At 35.4% G+C, this 17957-nt stretch overlaps 1 protein-coding gene across 1 annotated transcript in view; it reads right to left on the reverse strand.

Annotated features, from left to right (window-relative positions):
* The window catches only part of LOC135209655 (dual oxidase-like), a 215755-nt gene that overhangs the window by 151039 nt on the left and 46759 nt on the right, over positions 1-17957 (reverse strand). The window contains 2 exon segments of the mRNA XM_064242382.1: positions 7811-7972; positions 13867-13947. Coding sequence (XP_064098452.1) covers positions 7811-7972; positions 13867-13947 — 243 coding nt within the window.

Consider the following 17957-nt stretch of genomic DNA (forward strand, 5'->3'; position numbering starts at 1 on the left):
ATAATCTTGCCTGTATCTACACTTTGTCTTAATAATATTGCAAGTGGCTTTGCGATAGAATGAACTACTTTCTTTTAACAAGATAGCAGGGACTTCCATCCGGCCCTGCAGCACGCTCCTTTTTAATTTCATTAATTGCCTGCACAATATCAGCTTCATTAATTTCTATGTCAGCTAAATATTTCACTATTTCGTCCCTTACTTCTATATCATTATCTTCATTATCTATTCTAGGGGTGAATTCTCTCTTATATCGTTCTGCCAGTATGTTTGCAAATTTCCTTTTTTTTCATTCGTTAATCTCCCTTCAATTCTCAGAGGGCCTATTTCTATTCTTCCTTTATTCATCATCTTCGCATATTGAGTATAATATTTGGGGGTTTTGCTTGATATTTAATAGGGTTTTTCTTCCAAGTCCGTTTTTCATTTTCTTTTGATTTGTATATCTTTTGTTCTGCATTTTCTATCTTACTTTTTAGTTCTATAACTTTCCATGCTTTTTTTCTTTTGCGAAAGACCTTTTTTTCCACTTTCTGATTTTCTGGAACAAGATCCTTCTGTCTCTTGTATGCATGAATATGTTTACTTCTTCTTCGGTATATATTTACCACTATTTTCTCCAATATTTTATAATATCTCCGTATTTACCCTTATGTCATCACTTACGAAATGTTATCCCAATCTTTGTTTAATTCTTCTTAATTTCTGACCATTTTTATATTTTTTACTGTAGAAGTTTGTATTTTCCATATCCTTCCCACTTTTTCATTTCTTGCTTATCTCTATTTTCATTGCTTTGGAATGAACTGTTAATTCTATGACAATTATACTGAAATACTCGCATTATAAACTATTATTTCTTTAACATAATTCATCCTCGTTCACAAATACTAGGTCTAAAGTATTTTTCCCTTTCTTTGTTGGCAGTGATTTATTTGTTTGAATGTTGTATTCTAGTAGGCATATCTAATAGCTTTTCAATTGCCTCTTATCTTTCTGCACTATATTACTCTCTTTTTTAATATGTATAGTACAACCACAGTCTCCTATTTGTTCTTTCCATTCTACGAAAGGAAAGTTGAAGTCACCAGATAGAGAATAGTCCAGTCCTTGTGATTTCTACATATATCATTCCAATTTTTCTATTATTTAAGTCAAACTCTTTAGTATTAGGAGGTCTATATAATTACTATGTTCAATCAATTTTTCAGATTCAAAATTCTACCGCTATTAGTTTCACTTCTGAGTTACTATATTTCTCATATATTTTTCCTTGTTTTTTTGTCTTTCCCATATATTTTTTTTTTGCGTTCCCCCTTGATTCCTATTTTTTTCTATCTGATCTATAAGTTTGGGAACCCTTTTATTGATCATCATTCCAGTCTCTTGGGAATACCAGGTTTCACTTATATTCATTATATCTATTTTCTTTTCATTTTGGTTAGTTCTTCTAAGTACTCTATTTTTCTTTTTTGATTACTCGTAACTAAAACCCTGCGCATTCATCACTATGATGGTTTGCGTGTTTTCCTCTTCATTTATATTGGTAGTAATAAGGATTTTCCCATGTCTCTTTCCTGTTTCTGGTATGTTGTTCGTTTTTTCATTTCCAGAAATTCTGACATTAAAAAATCCAACTTTTCCCATAATATTTGATCTTCCTTCATCATAATTATTTATTTGTGTCTGAATCTGCAATTTTCTCCGTTTTCTGCAATATCCTCTGCCATTTGGCATAATAAATACAGTTATTACTCTTGAGTAGAATTTCGGAGCTGATGCTTTGAAATTTTTTGCTGACACCCTCTGCATATCTCATTGGTGGTTTGCTTTTCTCTTTTACCTGATATTCTTGATTTCTCTCTTTATTTTTTTCTTTCTTATTTTGGATTTTATTACTTGTTGGTTATTATTTTTTGATTATGATTCATGGCTACAGGGTGCATATATTTGCATTTTTTGTCGAACTTACATCCTTTTCCTTCTTTTAGGTTTTTTACATATTTTTGGATGCAGTCTCTGCAATCATCCCATAGCCATCTAATTATGCCATTTACCATATATTTCATAGTTTTGACATACCTTAGGATGTTTGTAGTAACATCTTTCTCAAATCCCTCAATTCTGCAATTCCCTCTTTTCAAAAGGTTGCAGATTTTGTCTTTCATGCTATTTTTTCCTCTTCCCGTCATTGTGTAAGATCTGGGTAGAGCCTCTTCGGGATTTGCTTTTCTGTTGTCATATCGTAATTTATTTCTTCGTAGGTATGCTGTTTTTATTGCCTCATATGTAGTATCAATGAGTATCTCTGCATCCATACTTTTATCTTGTTCTTTGTTTTCCTTATTTTTTTTTCTGTCATTTCATTTTTGTTTACTTCTCTTCCGTTTTTCCTCTTCTTTTTCTTCTTCTTCTTCTTCCTCTTCCTCTTCTTCTTCATCCTCAACTATTTGTACATTCAATCTTGATTTAATAACATTGTCTATCCATGATAGACATGTTGAACAAAAATTCTTGTATCTTTTCTCAAATCTTGCATTACCTCAGCACACTGTGGATGGGTCGGAATGTTGCATGCACACATTTTCTGATTAGGTTTTGTGGATTGACTATGCTATACCAAACCAACCTTACAAGTTTGCATGCTTTTGGCATTCTTTTTCCTAATGCATCAATTAGGATATTCACAAGATTCACCTTATTCATTTTCTTTGTCGGAATATGTTGGTTTATGTATATTTTCTTTATGAGTCTCTTGACCACTTGGATTTTATTTGGAACTTCTTCAATTATTTTCAAGATGTTTTCATTAGATTTGTTCCAGTTTGAAGGATATTATCCTTCTAATATATCTATGAATGCTTTTGTATCTTTTTGGTTAGGACTGTTGCTGATTTCATAGATGAGAAATGCCAGTTCCCTTCCTGCTACCTCATCGTATTGCGAATCTGCCAAGCAAGCTAAATTACGCCACCTTTTCCCGCAGTTTGGAACTTACTGCCATCTTGTTCTGATTTCAGTATTACAGTTAAACTAACTTAGAAGACGCTTTATCCTACTATTTTTCACACTAATCTTATCACCGATAGTTCACGAACACTTCTAGATATTTCTCAAATTCTAGTCGTATGTTAAACTTGTGATATCTGTTGATTAATCTGACTTCACGCGGGTACGTCTCACCAAGCAAGATGGCTACTACTGGGGGCGGGGGGGAGGAACATGGCGGAGGAAAACAGCCTCAAAAAAAAGGTGAATGGTGTTTGAAGGAGGGGAAGGAGAATGAGGGAGGAAGAAGTGTGTGCATATGGAGGAGAGAATGTTGGAGGAGGAAGAGGAGGAGGAGAAGTGAGTGCATGGGGAGGGGGTGGGGGAGGGGAAGGGAGAGGGGATGAATGAAATAAGGAGATTCTGCTGCTACACGAGACAGCATGTGGTACACTAATCTCTCCTTCTTGCTCTCCGCCTCTTCTTCTTCTTCTTCTTCTTCTTTCGACGAGGCTGACATCTGTTCTCGCAGGATGGCATCACATAATTTACCGTCGAGTGCAGCGCCTTTTGGAGCCGTAATCTTCAGTTTATGGCCACGCTCGTGAACTACCCCCCAGAGGAATGACAGAAAATATTTAAGCGAACCTAACTTTCTTTATATGACTATTTCCCCAGATGTTCTTATACAATGACATCGTGTAAGTGATATAAAAAGGACGAGGCATGACTAGAAGTTGAATAAAAATTGAGTTACGACTGAAATCTATTTTTTTTTTCAACTCTAAATTGCAATTCTTATTGTTATCGCTAATACTACGTTACAATACTATCTGTATTATGTTAAAGGGCGATTTTCCAACAATGAATCGCATTAAATATTATTACAAGAAGAAGTACACACTTTTTTCCCGTAATTACTGACGAATATCCTACGCAGTGCCAAGACAATCATGTAATTACGCCACAAAAGATCCAAGGGAAAACATAAAAGCGGAAACGCCGACAACAAAAACAACTTTTAAAATTTTAATTACCCGATTTGCATATGATTACCGGCAGATCACGAGAGAGAGAGAGAGAGAGAGAGAGAGAGAGAGAGAGAGAGAGATCAAGTCAGTCTAAGTAACATATGCATGAGAGAGAAATATCAAGTCAGTTTAAGTAACGAGAGAGAGAGAGAGAGAGAGAGAGAGAGAGAGAGAGATCAAGTCACAGTAACAGAAGAGAGAGAGAGAGAGAGAGAGAGATCAAGTCAAAGTAACAGAAGCAAGAGAGAGAGAGAGAAGAAGATCATCAGTAACAAGAATCAAGAGACGAGAGATCAATCAGTAACAAGCAAGAGAGAGAGAGAGACCTGGCCAACGGGTCTGTCAAAAGAAAAAATGTCCCTTAGAGACTGGCCATACAGTGAGAGCCTCATTTGCCCCAACGTGAATAGAGCAAAGTTCGCAAAGCATCTGCGCTTCGAAGCGAAAGAGAAAACGAATGGCCTCATTAATATTCTACCAGTAACATTTGTAAACAGGGGAGCTGAAAGTCGTTCAACGAGAGGTAGTTTCCTCGTCAAGTGACGGTCGTCTTGGGGGCGAAATATGCTAAACATTTCGAATATTCTGAATGGAGAGACAGAGATTCTTTCGACTCGTTGCTAATAATAATTACGGTTGCTGTGATTGGATAGTGCCACCTGCATTTTAAACTGCATCCTCAACATTTTAAACAACAAACACGTAAACAATGGGCCGAACTTTCTTCGGCGCAATCGAGTTTTCTGTAATGCGTATAATGCTGTATAAAACTCTCAGCTGCGGCCCATGAAAGTTTCAGCTACAGCCCAGTGGCGGCCTATAATGTTGGCAACTATAGCGTTGCCAGCCGCACGATCATGGATAAATTTAACCTTAAATTAAATGAAAATTACTCAGGCTAGAGGGCTGTAATTTGGTCTGTGTGATGATTGGAGGATGGATGATCAACGTAACAATTTGGAGCCCTCTAGCCTCAGTAGATTTTAAGATCTAAGGGCAGACAGAAAAAGTGCGGACGGACAGAAAAAGGAATTTCGATAGTTTTATTTTACAGAAAACAACATAAAAGCCACTGAAAAAAAAGAAGAAAAAAGTTAGAATCACTTCCAACAACAAAAAATCCTTCGTAAAAAAAAAAAAAAAAAAAAAAAAAAAAAAAAAAACAAAAAAAAAAAAAAAAAAAAAAAAAAAAAAAAAAAACAATTCTCCTGTTAGTACGTGGGCTAACCGGACATCTTTATAGCATTTCCTCTACCTTTGAGATCCCGCGTCTGATAACCAGCTGTTAAAAGTTGCCCAGACACCCGTGAAACCCGAGTTGAATCAGCTGATTGGTAGGGAAGTAATAGGGGAGAATTAGTTGCAACGGGATTTTCTACCTTATGGTACTTATGGCAAGGAATGAGTTCTCAAGCAAATAAATTACAGAACTGCATTTCAATATGTCATCACCGAAAAAAATCCAAAATAAATACATAACAGCAGCGCATTTCAGTGTACACATATTATGCCTTATATCAATATACCGAAGCAATGAAACGACTTCATTAACCAACGAAGTTCGTGGAAATATTTCATTCATGAACAAAGCAAGACCTTGAAATTCATTACCCGAGTAATATTTCACTTCACCGTAATGAAACAATGTGTGATTCAACAGCGGGATGTAATTTATTTTTGTTGGAGACACATCTAAACCAACTCTCTTATACGTCACAGTGCATTTGATATAAGAAAAAATCTAATCCTAAGAAAATAAATGTAAGAACAATTTAAACCTCGGGAAATAAATGTAACAGCAAAACGAAATGGTAAACAATGTTCTAAGTTCTTCATCAAGACAATATTCCGCATTTCCAAACTTATCACACAAACTGCCAATGAAAAAAGGGCTAACTTCATCATCCGAAAAATTCATAAGGAAATAAATATACAGACAAAGTGAAATGGAAAACAATTTCCCTAGTTCTTAATAAAGGAACATCAACATATGCGGGTGTATTGTGGAAATTACCAGCGAAAAAAAGGCAATAAATTAATCTTCAGACAAACTCTACATATGCGGATTTATGCAAATTGCCAGTGAAAAACAGCAATAACTTACCCTTCGGACAAACCCTACATATGTGGATTTATGTTAATTGTCAGTGAATAACGGCAATAACTTAATCCTCAGACAAATCTTACATATCTTAGTTTCTAAGATTTGAGTCCTGATAAGGAGAAATATAAAAAAATCAAGGGCTAAGCTAAGCCTCTGGACGGTATCGTGTTCATCTTCATGTAAAAAAATTAAGAACTCTCTGCAAGTCAAACGTAAAAAAACGTTAAAAGTCACCCAGAGAATGAGCAAAACAACTTGCCAAATATGCGACGGCCGACACAAAAGAGATCACGTTTACATGTCACACAAGAATGCGCTTATGATGAAACGTGGTTGTTTTTGTCTAGGGAGAGAGGGCGGTAGCATTTTTGCTTCTGTCTCTCTCTCTCTCTCTCTCTCTCTCTCTCTCTCTCTTCCTCTCGAAGCCTAAGCCTGCTTGTTAATGCATTAATATAATGCTAAAATATTAAGTCAAATGATAGAAATAGAAAAACAGATAAGTGTGTTTGTCCTACATCCAGCAGAGAGAGAGAGAGAGAGAGAGAGGAGAGAGAGAGAGAGAGAGAGAGAGAGAGAGAGAGAGAGAGAGAGTAAAATGAAACAAATAGAAAAACATATATATTTAGAAGTATTTATACTATAACCAGCAGAGAGAGAGAGAGAGAGAGAGAGAGAGAGAGAAGAGAGAGAGAGAGAGAGAGAGAATATGTTAAACTGAAATATGAATTCCATGATGATGGAAATTATTAGCAAAAATAAACTTGGTATAAAAAATAAAATAAAAAATTAACAAAACAAGAGAGTGACAGCCAACACTAACTTTTCAATCACAACAAGTGAATAATGCTCAGCCATTCAGACCGTAAGATCGCCACCTACTGGCGTTGAAATATCCGTTCGTAAGAAATCGCACAAATAAAAATAAAAGTAAAAATAAAAAGGAGTGAAATTTTTTTTTAAATCTCATTGTAAGATCGCCACTTACTGGCATTGAAATCTCCGTCCATAATAAATCACACAAATAAAAAATAAAAAGCATTGAAAATTTTTTTTATATAAATCTCATTTTAAGATAACCACTTACTGACATTGAAATCTCCATCCGTAATCAGTTGCACGCATAAAAATAAAAATAAAAATAAAAATGCGTGAAAAAAAACTTTTTTTAAAATCTCATTGTCAGATCACCAATTACTGGCATTGAAATCTTCGTTTGTAATAAATGGCACAAATAGAAATAAAAATAAAAAATTAGTAAAAAAAAATTTTTTTTTTTAATCTCATTGTAAGATCGCCACTCACTGGCATTGAAATCTCCGTCTGTAATAAATCGCACAAATAAAAAATAAAAATAAAAATGAGAGAAAAAAAAAATCTCATTGTAAAATCGCCACTTACTGGCATTGAAATCTCCCTCCATAATAAATCACACAAAAATAAAAAATAAAAAAAAAGTGCAAATTAAGAAAAAAACTCATTGTACAATCGCCACTTACTGGCATTGAAATCTCTGTCCGTATTAAATTGCACAAATAAAAAATTAAAAAATAATGTGAAAAAATATCTTTTAAAATCTCATTGTAAGATCGCCACTTACTGGCATTGAAATCTCCGTCCATAACACCCCACAAAAAAATAAAAATAAAAAAAGTGAAAAATTAAAAAAAAATCTCATTCCGGTACTTACCGAAGAAGGCCAGCATAGCAGTTCGGTTCCTGGCAGAGCCCATCCCGTCCGACCCCTTCATGATGGCCTGGGACAGCTTCCTAGGAGACGGCCTGTCCTGCCCTGCCATCATGTAGACCCCGTCAGCGTAACTGGCCGGCGTTTTGCGGGTCAACCTGGATTCTGAAATAAGGGGAAGTAAACGTTAATATTGATCGCAAATTGACATATATATTCAGATTAGACCCCAATCTCTCTCTCTCTCTCTCTCTCTCTCTCTCTCTCTCTCTCTCTCTCTCTCTCTCTGTTCATAGACATTAAATATCAACTATTAATGTTCCCATACGTACGAATAATAATTCTAAAGTTAAAAGATGAATATGATTGTATGCATACACACAAGCTAACTAACTAACTTATATATATATATATATATATATATATATATATATAGTATATATATATATATATAGTATATATATATATATATATATATATATATATATATAATATAGATATATATATATATATATATATATATATATACTATATATATATATATGTATATATATATATATATATTATATATATATATATATATATATATAAATTTTCCTTTGTAAACATTTCTAAAGCGAGTGTTCATACATCAAGGAATAAATTTCCTAAGAAATTTACCCCACAAGAGAGCCTTCACACACTGCCCGTCCACAAAAATCCTCTTTACTCTGCTAACAACTTCCTTATGAACTCCGGCAATTACATGAATTATAGAAAATATAAAAAAAATATCATTATGTGGCCGGCAACAGTACAACTTCTAATAACTGTGTGAATCTGACGTTTGTTCAAAGCACATGGCAGAACTGCTTGCCGTTTATATTCACTATTAAGCTGTATTTATCCTTAATTATTAGTTAAAATATATAATCGCTTTCGTCTATTTTGGCTCTAAATGGGGATAATAAAATTCATCATTCTAAACGCAAGTCATTCATCAACATTATATGTAATTACACTCAGTTTCTCCTGCAATTTTTAAAAAAGTTGTATTTATCCTTAAATTATTAGTTAAAATATATAATCGCTTTCATCTATTTTGGCTCTAAATGGGGATAATAACATTTATAATGCTATATGCAAGTTATTCTTCAAAATTATATGTAATTTACGCACAATTTCTCCTACAATTTTTAATGGTAATTTTCATCTGAAGGCAGAAATAACGTAACTTACTTTCCCAAACGTTTTCAAACGACCTTGTAGCAACCAAATGCGTTTAAAATATTGTCCTTCATATGTTACCTACCCCAATAATTCTGACCTTTTGCTTGTCCATCTCGAATTCAATCCATTAACAATTTACCATAACGTTCCTAAGACACACGAAGCGCGATGCAAGGCCACCAGCATCATTATTCAAATGGCTGTCTAACCACTTCAAGGGCCGATCAGATTGTCGTCATTCATAATTACTCCGTAAAGGACGAAGATTATGGTCGGAAATACTTAGAACAATCGTAAATTCGCCATTTAAGGAGAACCTTTCGAAAGTTCTTGGTAGATTTCATGATATTAATATCATCATTATTAATATTATATAATTAGCATCGCCTCCCACGCCGAGTGACTCTAAGGACATCTGTGAAATCCTGCCACTCTTGTCCTTCACGTGCTTTGGCCACTGAAAGCAATTTGAGCACCACATCCAACATTTGTGTTTTAGTGCTGTTTTAACATTATGTTGTTTTAACAATGTTTCTGTTAACATCCAACATTTGTGTTTTTGTGCTGTTTAACATTGTGCTATTTTAACAATGTTTCTGTTAACATCAAACATTTGTGTTTTTGTGCTGTTTTAACATTGTGCTGTTTTAACAATGTTTCTGTTAACATCCAACATTTGTGTTTTTGTGCTGTTTTAACAATGTTTCTGTTAACATCAAACTTTTGTGGTTTTGCCCTGTTTTAACAATGTTTCTGTTAACATCCAACATTTGTGTTTTTGTTCTGTTTTAACAATGTTTCCGTTAACATCCAACATTTTGTGTTTTTATTCTGTTTTAACAATGTTCCCGTTAACATCCAACATTAGAGTTTTGGTTCTGTTTTAACAATATTTCTGTTAACATCCAACATTTGTGTTTTTGTTCTGTTTGAACAATGTTTTTGTTAACATCCAACATTTGTATTTTTGTTCTGTTTGAACAATGTTTCTGTTAACATCCAACATTTGTGTTTTTGTGCTGTTTTAACAATGTTTCTGTTAAAAACCAACATTTTTGGTTTGAACAATGTTTCTGTTAGCATCCAACATTTGTGTTTTTGTTCTGTTTTAACAATGTTTCTGGTGCCAACGATTAAACAAACTGTACCAAAATTCCATTTTTTTTAGGGGGAAGGGGAGTTGCACCCTGTATAACTAAACTAAATAACTTCTTCACGGACACCATCAAAAGTTCAAGGAGAGGGGTTGAAGGACATCTGCAGTCTACACAAAAGGAGGAAAATTCTGCCAGCTAAGACCAACCACAGTCCAGTCTCTTGCCAAGAAAGACTACCCCAAAGGAATACTGATGAGTATCAAAGTAAAATATTAAGCCACTGAGAAAGAAATACGTCCTCGTTTATGAATACACAAAATTGATGTAACAGACCCATTGGCCAGGCTGAGACGAGAGAGAGAGAGAGAGAGAGAGAGAGAGAGAGAGAGAGAGAGAGAGAGAGAGAAATATCACAGCATAAACAAGCAAAGTGTTGGAGATAATAGTGGCAAGCACAAAAATCTTAGAAAATACGCTGAGCAAAATTAGATAAATAATGAAAACAGACGTTAACAAGAGCACAGACGAATACGTAACGGAAACTGACGTCACTGCGAGAATAAACAGAAACACATAACAACATAGCTAACGTAAACAAACATATACAGATACACAAGCATATTGCAAGGTCAATAGAAGCACTCGAGAACAATATGGTCGTATGCCAAATTTGTATTCAGAATAGGAACAAAAAGGAGACCATACCCCAAGCGAGAGAGAGAGAGGAGAGAGAGAGAGAGAGAGAGAGAGAGAGAGAGAGAGAGAATGCTGTAGTGAGGTTAAGATTTAATCAGCACAAAAGTATCATGGAAATATGAACTTTGTTTTAAAAAAAGAATATGTAAATCTCTGATACTCTCATATCAGGTACTATGACAAAACATTACATCTGGAAACTAACGAATTCGGTTGAAAAGAAATTAATACCAAGAGTCTCCCATAACAAGCTAGTGTAAACAAAGGCGTGATCCGACCTCCAGCTAACCCGGGACGTGTGCAAGATTTTCCCCTCTCACGCATATGTTGTAAAGATATTCTTAATAATAAATAACTTGACGTAAATTAAAATATGCTAAAATCTATGGTCAAATACAGCCTTGTTTCATCAACGAAAATTAAAAGTATTATATTTTAACATGTACACTATTTATTTTAAATACTTTTTCTGTATTTTAATAAGTCATCACTAACCTATCCTTTAAATTCCTGTATCTTTAACTCAATGCGAAACACCCTTTTCTGACACTTTTAAGTTTTCTAAACCCCCCCACCAGCAGACAATAAAAAGAAAGTGGTTTGTAGGCTTGCACCTTGAGTAAGCGAAAATGAGAGCTCTACTTTAGCAGATATGCAAATAACAAACATCAAGTTATCTTTGATAACAAAAGTCAATAATGCTATAATCAACTATAAAAAAGGAGACAGCAATCATCTGATCTAAGCAGGCATTAGCATGAGAAGATTATAAGCCTTGGGACTGACCGCTAGGAATTTAACTTATTCAAAGATAACCATTTGGATGGTCTACTTACTGATCACCGTTACTACTGTGATTTGATCATATGAGGTTAAAAAAAAAAAGGTACGGAAGATGACATTCTAAAACGCAGCTACTGCATTAATCGTAAGCATTTGCGAAACGTGAAAATTCTACAGGGTGTCCATAAAGTCCCAGTACCATTCTGAGCAATAAACAGTTGTAATGGTACTGGGACTTTATGGACACCATGTATAAAGAAAGCTGTGAACAGAGTAGAATGTTGAATTTCGGCCAAATGCCAAGTACTGGGACCTATGAAGGCTTTCAGCTCTGAAACTGAAATTGAGAGTAAAAAGGAGAGAGAGAGAGAGAGAGAGAGAGAGAGAGAGAGAGAGAGAGAGAGAGAGAGAGCAACAAACGACAATGCTCTAGTCTAGTGTAATTACTCTCCAAATGTTTTAAAAGTAGGTTTTTCAGTTGTCTGTAAAAGATAGCTACGTGTCTGTCCGCCAGCACTTATTCTGTCCGCCCTCAGACCTTAAAAACTCCTGAGGCTAGAGGGCTGCAAATTGCCACGTTGATCATTCACCTTCCAATCATCAAACATACCAAATTGCAGCCCTCTAGGCTCAGTAGTTACTTTATATAAGGTTAAGGTTAGACATGATCGTGTGTTTGGAACAACACAGACCACCACGGGCTTTGGCTGAGAGTTTCATGGGCCTTGGCTGAGAGTTTTATGAGAGTTTCATACAGCGTTATAAGCTTTACAGAAAACACTATTGCGCCCAAGAACTGAGTATGTAAGCACGAGAGAAGAAAGTAAGTGTGCTTGTAATCAAATGAGGAACTTAAAATATTTGAAATATATATTTGGGATTCTTATGCTGGTTTACTGGTTAATGCCGACGATAAGCCAATCTCTCTCTCTCTCTCTCTCTCTCTCTCTCTCTCTCTCTCTCTCTCTCTCTCTCTCTCTCTCTCTCCAATGCCTGTCCTCGTTTCCTCAACAAAAAAATGATTTGGGCCAGTGACGGTACATTGTTAAATTTGGGACGTTCTTTTAAATAGAATTAAGTGAAAAAAAATAACAAATAAACCGATTGCGTCATCCAGCAGGATCTGGGTTGATTCTCACACGCCAATAATTCCAAACAAGAGGCCCCTTTTCTTTCCCTTGTGCCTTTGAATCGTTGCTTTTGGCAATTACTTTAATAGTTGGAGTCTCAGCTCTCTCTCTCTCTCTCTCTCTCTCTCACACACACACACACACAAAACAATGAAATTTCTTTGCAGCTGACAAAAACATTTATCAGCCAAAACTCTCTCTCTTACGTAAGAGACATTGAAATTTATCAGCCAAAAGTCTACAAACTCTCTCTCTCTCTCTCTCTCTCTCTCTCTCCTAACTGCAGAATCCCTCCACGAGACTAGGCACCATCTTTCCGGTCCTCACGCGCGCGCGCACAATCCCTTACGAAAGCGAGATGAAAGCGAACTTTTGAGTAATCTCGGGTGAGACGGACGAAGGTTGAGTTTCCTACGACTGAAAGGTTCCCCCCCCCCCCCCTTCCCCCCCCCCCCCCCCCCCCCTTCCCCCGCAGCAAAGAGACCAACAATTGCAAGGTCTCTCAAAGTACGCCGGAGATAAACTCTAATTTGCATTCTACAACCAAACATACGTCTCCCTTTTAGGGAGGATGGACAAACGCGTGGTTCGTTTCAATAGCGTAACTTTGAGAAATTCATCAGCACGATGAATATAAACACACTCACACAACACATATATAAGAGATATCTCTCTCTCTCTCTCTCTCTCTCTCTCGCTTCTCCTCTCTCTCTCTCCTCTCTCTCTCTCTCTCTCTCTCACTTTATTATATATATATATATATATATATCATATAATATATATATATTCTATATATATTCATATACACACAAATATATATATGTAATATATATATATATATATATATATATATATATATAATAGAAACATACATGACATCATATTTACATATATGTATAACACATACATGCATACATATATAAATGTATTCTATACATACACACATACATGAATTCATACTTACGCATACGTACTACTTATGTATGTGTACATGAAATAAAAAGCAAGTTACACCCAGCCATATTAACAAAACTAAAAAATTCAATAATTTTCAATAAAAACTAAAAAAGTGATAAAGGAATCCTCTTTAAATTAAAAACCTACAGAAGAAAACCTTCCATTAATTCGAAAGACATTTACTCACCCACAGATCCCCAACTAGGATGGGCCAGGTTGTTGTACCAGCCATCGTATCGTTGCTTTTCTATATAACTGTCCGGGATGTCTGTAAAGAGAAAAAATTAACTATTAAATTTGTTGTTCAACAAACATTATAAATGGTTTACATCAAATCAACTAGGATACAAATAAACGGGTTTTCATCGATAAAAAATAAACCTATTTTTACATCGATAAAGTTAATCAAGAGAAGAACTTATAAAAACTTATAAATGAAATTAATACGAAGAAATTCGTCTCGGGTTTTATATTACACACTTACACACACACATATATATACATACATATGTATGTACACATATATATACAATATATACAGCAAATACAATGTATACGAATTAGATTTTTATACGAGTTTAATACAAGTGAATAGCCCTCTAGATTTGAGTTCGGATGTAACATCTATAAAACTGCAGAGAGAGAGAGAGAGAGAGAGAGAGAGAGCGAGAGAGAGAGAGAGAGAGAAGAGAGAGAGAGAGAGAGAGAGAGAAAATTTATATAATAATATAATACATATGTGTGTATATATATATATATATATATATATATATATATATATATATATATATATATATATATATATATATACTAAATATATATATCATACATGAAAGTAACCGCCTTTGCCAGACGACCACCACACATGATAGCACCCCACTTAGCATTACGGAACCCTCCATTTGGGACCGATATAATCATAACTTATTTTTTTCTTTCTATTTGTTGCGCTCAGCCCTATTACGTCAATTATATGCAAATCGAAGAGAAAGTGAGACAAAGATTTTAGTACTTCATCTTTTTTTTTAATTCTTTTCCTTTTTTTTCTTTCTTTTGCTATGCTCCACCGCTGTTAACGTCGCAGTCTCATCTATTTCTTTCTCGTTTATTTTTATTTCTGCTTCTTATTCTTCCTTACTTTATTTTCAATTCCACTTCTTTATTTAACTCCCTGCTTCTTTTTCCTAAGGATACGGTGTTCATTCGAGAGAAATTAAAGATAATATGAAAAAGAAAGATGAATCAGTTATTACAAAAAATAAATAAATGAATAAATAAATAAAAGTATAAATAATTAAAACTACAAAGAGAATAGTTTCAGGGTAGTAAGATGCCTATCATAGCCACAATCCAGTCATGAACACAGAACACGTTCCATCCTACGCACAAAGGACTCAAGTTCGCTACGCACCACCACGAAACTAGGGAAAAACGCGACACAAGAATAGCTTTTAGGGTGGTAACATACGTATCATAGGCACAACGCAGTCATATGAATAAAGAACACATCACCCCATCCCACAAACAAAGCACTCACAAGTGCACTACACGAACACACACGACCACCAAACTAGGAAAAACGCGACACGACCTTCGAATGCATATTGACATGAGCGTCGCCACTTGTGGTCGTCACTTCCCCATTACTGAAAATTATGTCGTGCAGGTTTGCGCATCTCGCACGGCCGTTAAAAGTTAATTCTGCTTGCGAGAGAGAAAATGGTATATACTAAGTGCCTCTCTCTGGCAACAGGAGTCGTGAAACGTCTCCCCTCGTGATCTTGGGAAAGCAGATATGTACAACAAAGGCATAGGCTCCATTTTACCGCTTTCGAGAATCATATTGAAACATATATGGATTAGAGGAACTGCTTATGGTTTGATGGAAGCTATATACAATAATAGTATTACGTGTTTATCAGCTATTTAAGGCAAAACAAATGACTGTGGCGCGCGTATACACACTGACACATGTATGTATACTAAGTGAAAACGCTACTAGGTTTGAGCATGGATGTAATATCTTATAAAACTGCAGAAGAGAGAGAGAGAGAGAGAGAGAGAGAGAGAGAGAGAGAGAGAGAGAGAGAATACTAATTAAGATTTTTTATGAGTTTAATATAAGTGAATAGCCTCTAGATTTGAGTTCGGATGTAATATTTTACAAAACTGCATAAAGAGAGAGAGAGAGAGAGAGAGAGAGAGAGAGAGAGAGAGAGAGAGAGAGAGAGAGAGAGAGAGAATTTATGTATACAAATATATAATATATTATATAAATAAATGTCTATATATCAACCAAAGAGTGAAAGACCTCCTAAAGACTAGAAACCTTGACTGGAGCGATGCTTCAAAGGTTAAAATGCGTTTACGACCAACTTGTAATTAAGCGTCGTATGCCACAAGACGAATAGCCTAACCCCCACCCTGAGGCCGACTGGTGCAAGATCTTTCTCGAGTGACTGGCAATGCCTCGTCAAACTCCATCTACACGATTGCAACGAGGGAATTTAAACCCCGCCCGGGGACAAATAGAAATACAATATCATAATTAAAAATAAAAATATAAATAAAAAGGAAAATAATAAAAATTGTAATAATAATATAGATGATAATAATACAAATAATAAAATTAGAATAATAATGATGAAATAAAAAAAATAAAAATAAAAGTAATAAGATTTAAGATGAAAATATTAAAAAATGATATATACAATTAAATGATACCTTCTCAAGTCAATACGAGAGCAACCGAGAGTAAACCAGGGATCTTTGCTAGATATTGACCTGGCCCCCCCTAGCCCCCCTCCCCCCAACTGGTTTTAACCCGGTATGTATCCACCTTTACTACAAGCCCGTTGGTTTGGGGGTGAATGCCCCCCCCCCCCCACAAATAAATATTAAGACCTAGATCCGTAACCAGCTCTATGACCTGTCATTACTCTTAGGCTGCGTTCATGTTTAGCATAAATTTATTTATCTATTTATTTATTTAATTTCTTTCAATTCAGGTGCGTCTTCATATGCCGAATTCAAAAGTGGCCATTAGTCCTGAACTGCATTTTGAAGAGTTGCTATAATTCTTCAGCTGATGGTTGCATGATGAAAGAGAGAGAGAGAGAGAGAGAGAGAGAGAGAGAGAGAGAGAGAGAGAGAGAGAGAATGGCTTTTTAATACAGAAATGAGCTTTTCAATATTACTTAAAACTGTACATTCGGGCGTTTATTTATTTAATATTTAAGAACGAACATAAATTCTTATAATATAAAACACCAGAATTGGATAGCTCTTTGATAGTAAACTGACAAATAAAAGACCTGGACTTCTTTTAGAGTGATTGCATTATCTTAAGCAATGACACTGTTTTCGGATATCTCCCGGAATGATGTACGTTTCTGTACTTATTGTACGAGGCATAGAGACGAGTGTGTGTGTGTGTGTGTAGTGTGTGTGTGTGTGCGTGTAGCGCGCAACAAGCAAGATTCTTCTCTGTGCTCTGTGACATCACAAACTCAAACATCCTTATAAGTGTCTCTCTGGTAAAACACAAAAATAAGCTGAAAAAAACAGCCTTCAATCTCAACAAACACTTAACCACCAAACCAACAAATCAGTATATATATATATATATATATATATATATATATATATATATATTATATATATATATATATATATATATATATATATAAGAGAAAGCGACCCCTTAATAACATTAATTACCAGTAAAGACCACTGATGGAGTTCTTAATGGGCAGAGACAAGACTAGGGAAGGGGGGAGTGAGGGTGAGGGTGGAAGACCACCCCTAAGACGAGAAAGTCTCCCGAGTTAAGAAATGGCATACGTCAACTTTTAATGAGATTTGCCCATACACAGACGAACTATGATTCAGGTGGGGCCAAATGTAATTAACGGGAGATAATATGGGCGCTGGTTTTAGGCACGGCGCCCACCCGCCGGAGGATCGTAGAGATGTTTTGTTGTTTTGATAATGAAAATGATGATGGTGTTTGCGGTGATGGCTCTAATCACGTGTGGGTGTGTAGTCGCTGTAATGACGACGGTGATAATGAACGCGAGGGAGGGATTCCTCATCATACGGATAATGATGATGACTACAACGAGCGCTGCCGTAATGTAAGCAATAGACACTATTATAATGAGGTTGATGATGAACATAATGACGATAATAAGGGGTGGCAGAGATGAGGGCTGTTAATGAAAACGTGTCATTTCACAAACTGACAAGCGCCATGTTCATGGGTTCAAAGGTCGCGCA

This window comes from Macrobrachium nipponense, chromosome 38, assembly GCF_015104395.2.
Source record: "Macrobrachium nipponense isolate FS-2020 chromosome 38, ASM1510439v2, whole genome shotgun sequence".
Lineage (NCBI taxonomy): Eukaryota > Metazoa > Arthropoda > Malacostraca > Decapoda > Palaemonidae > Macrobrachium > Macrobrachium nipponense.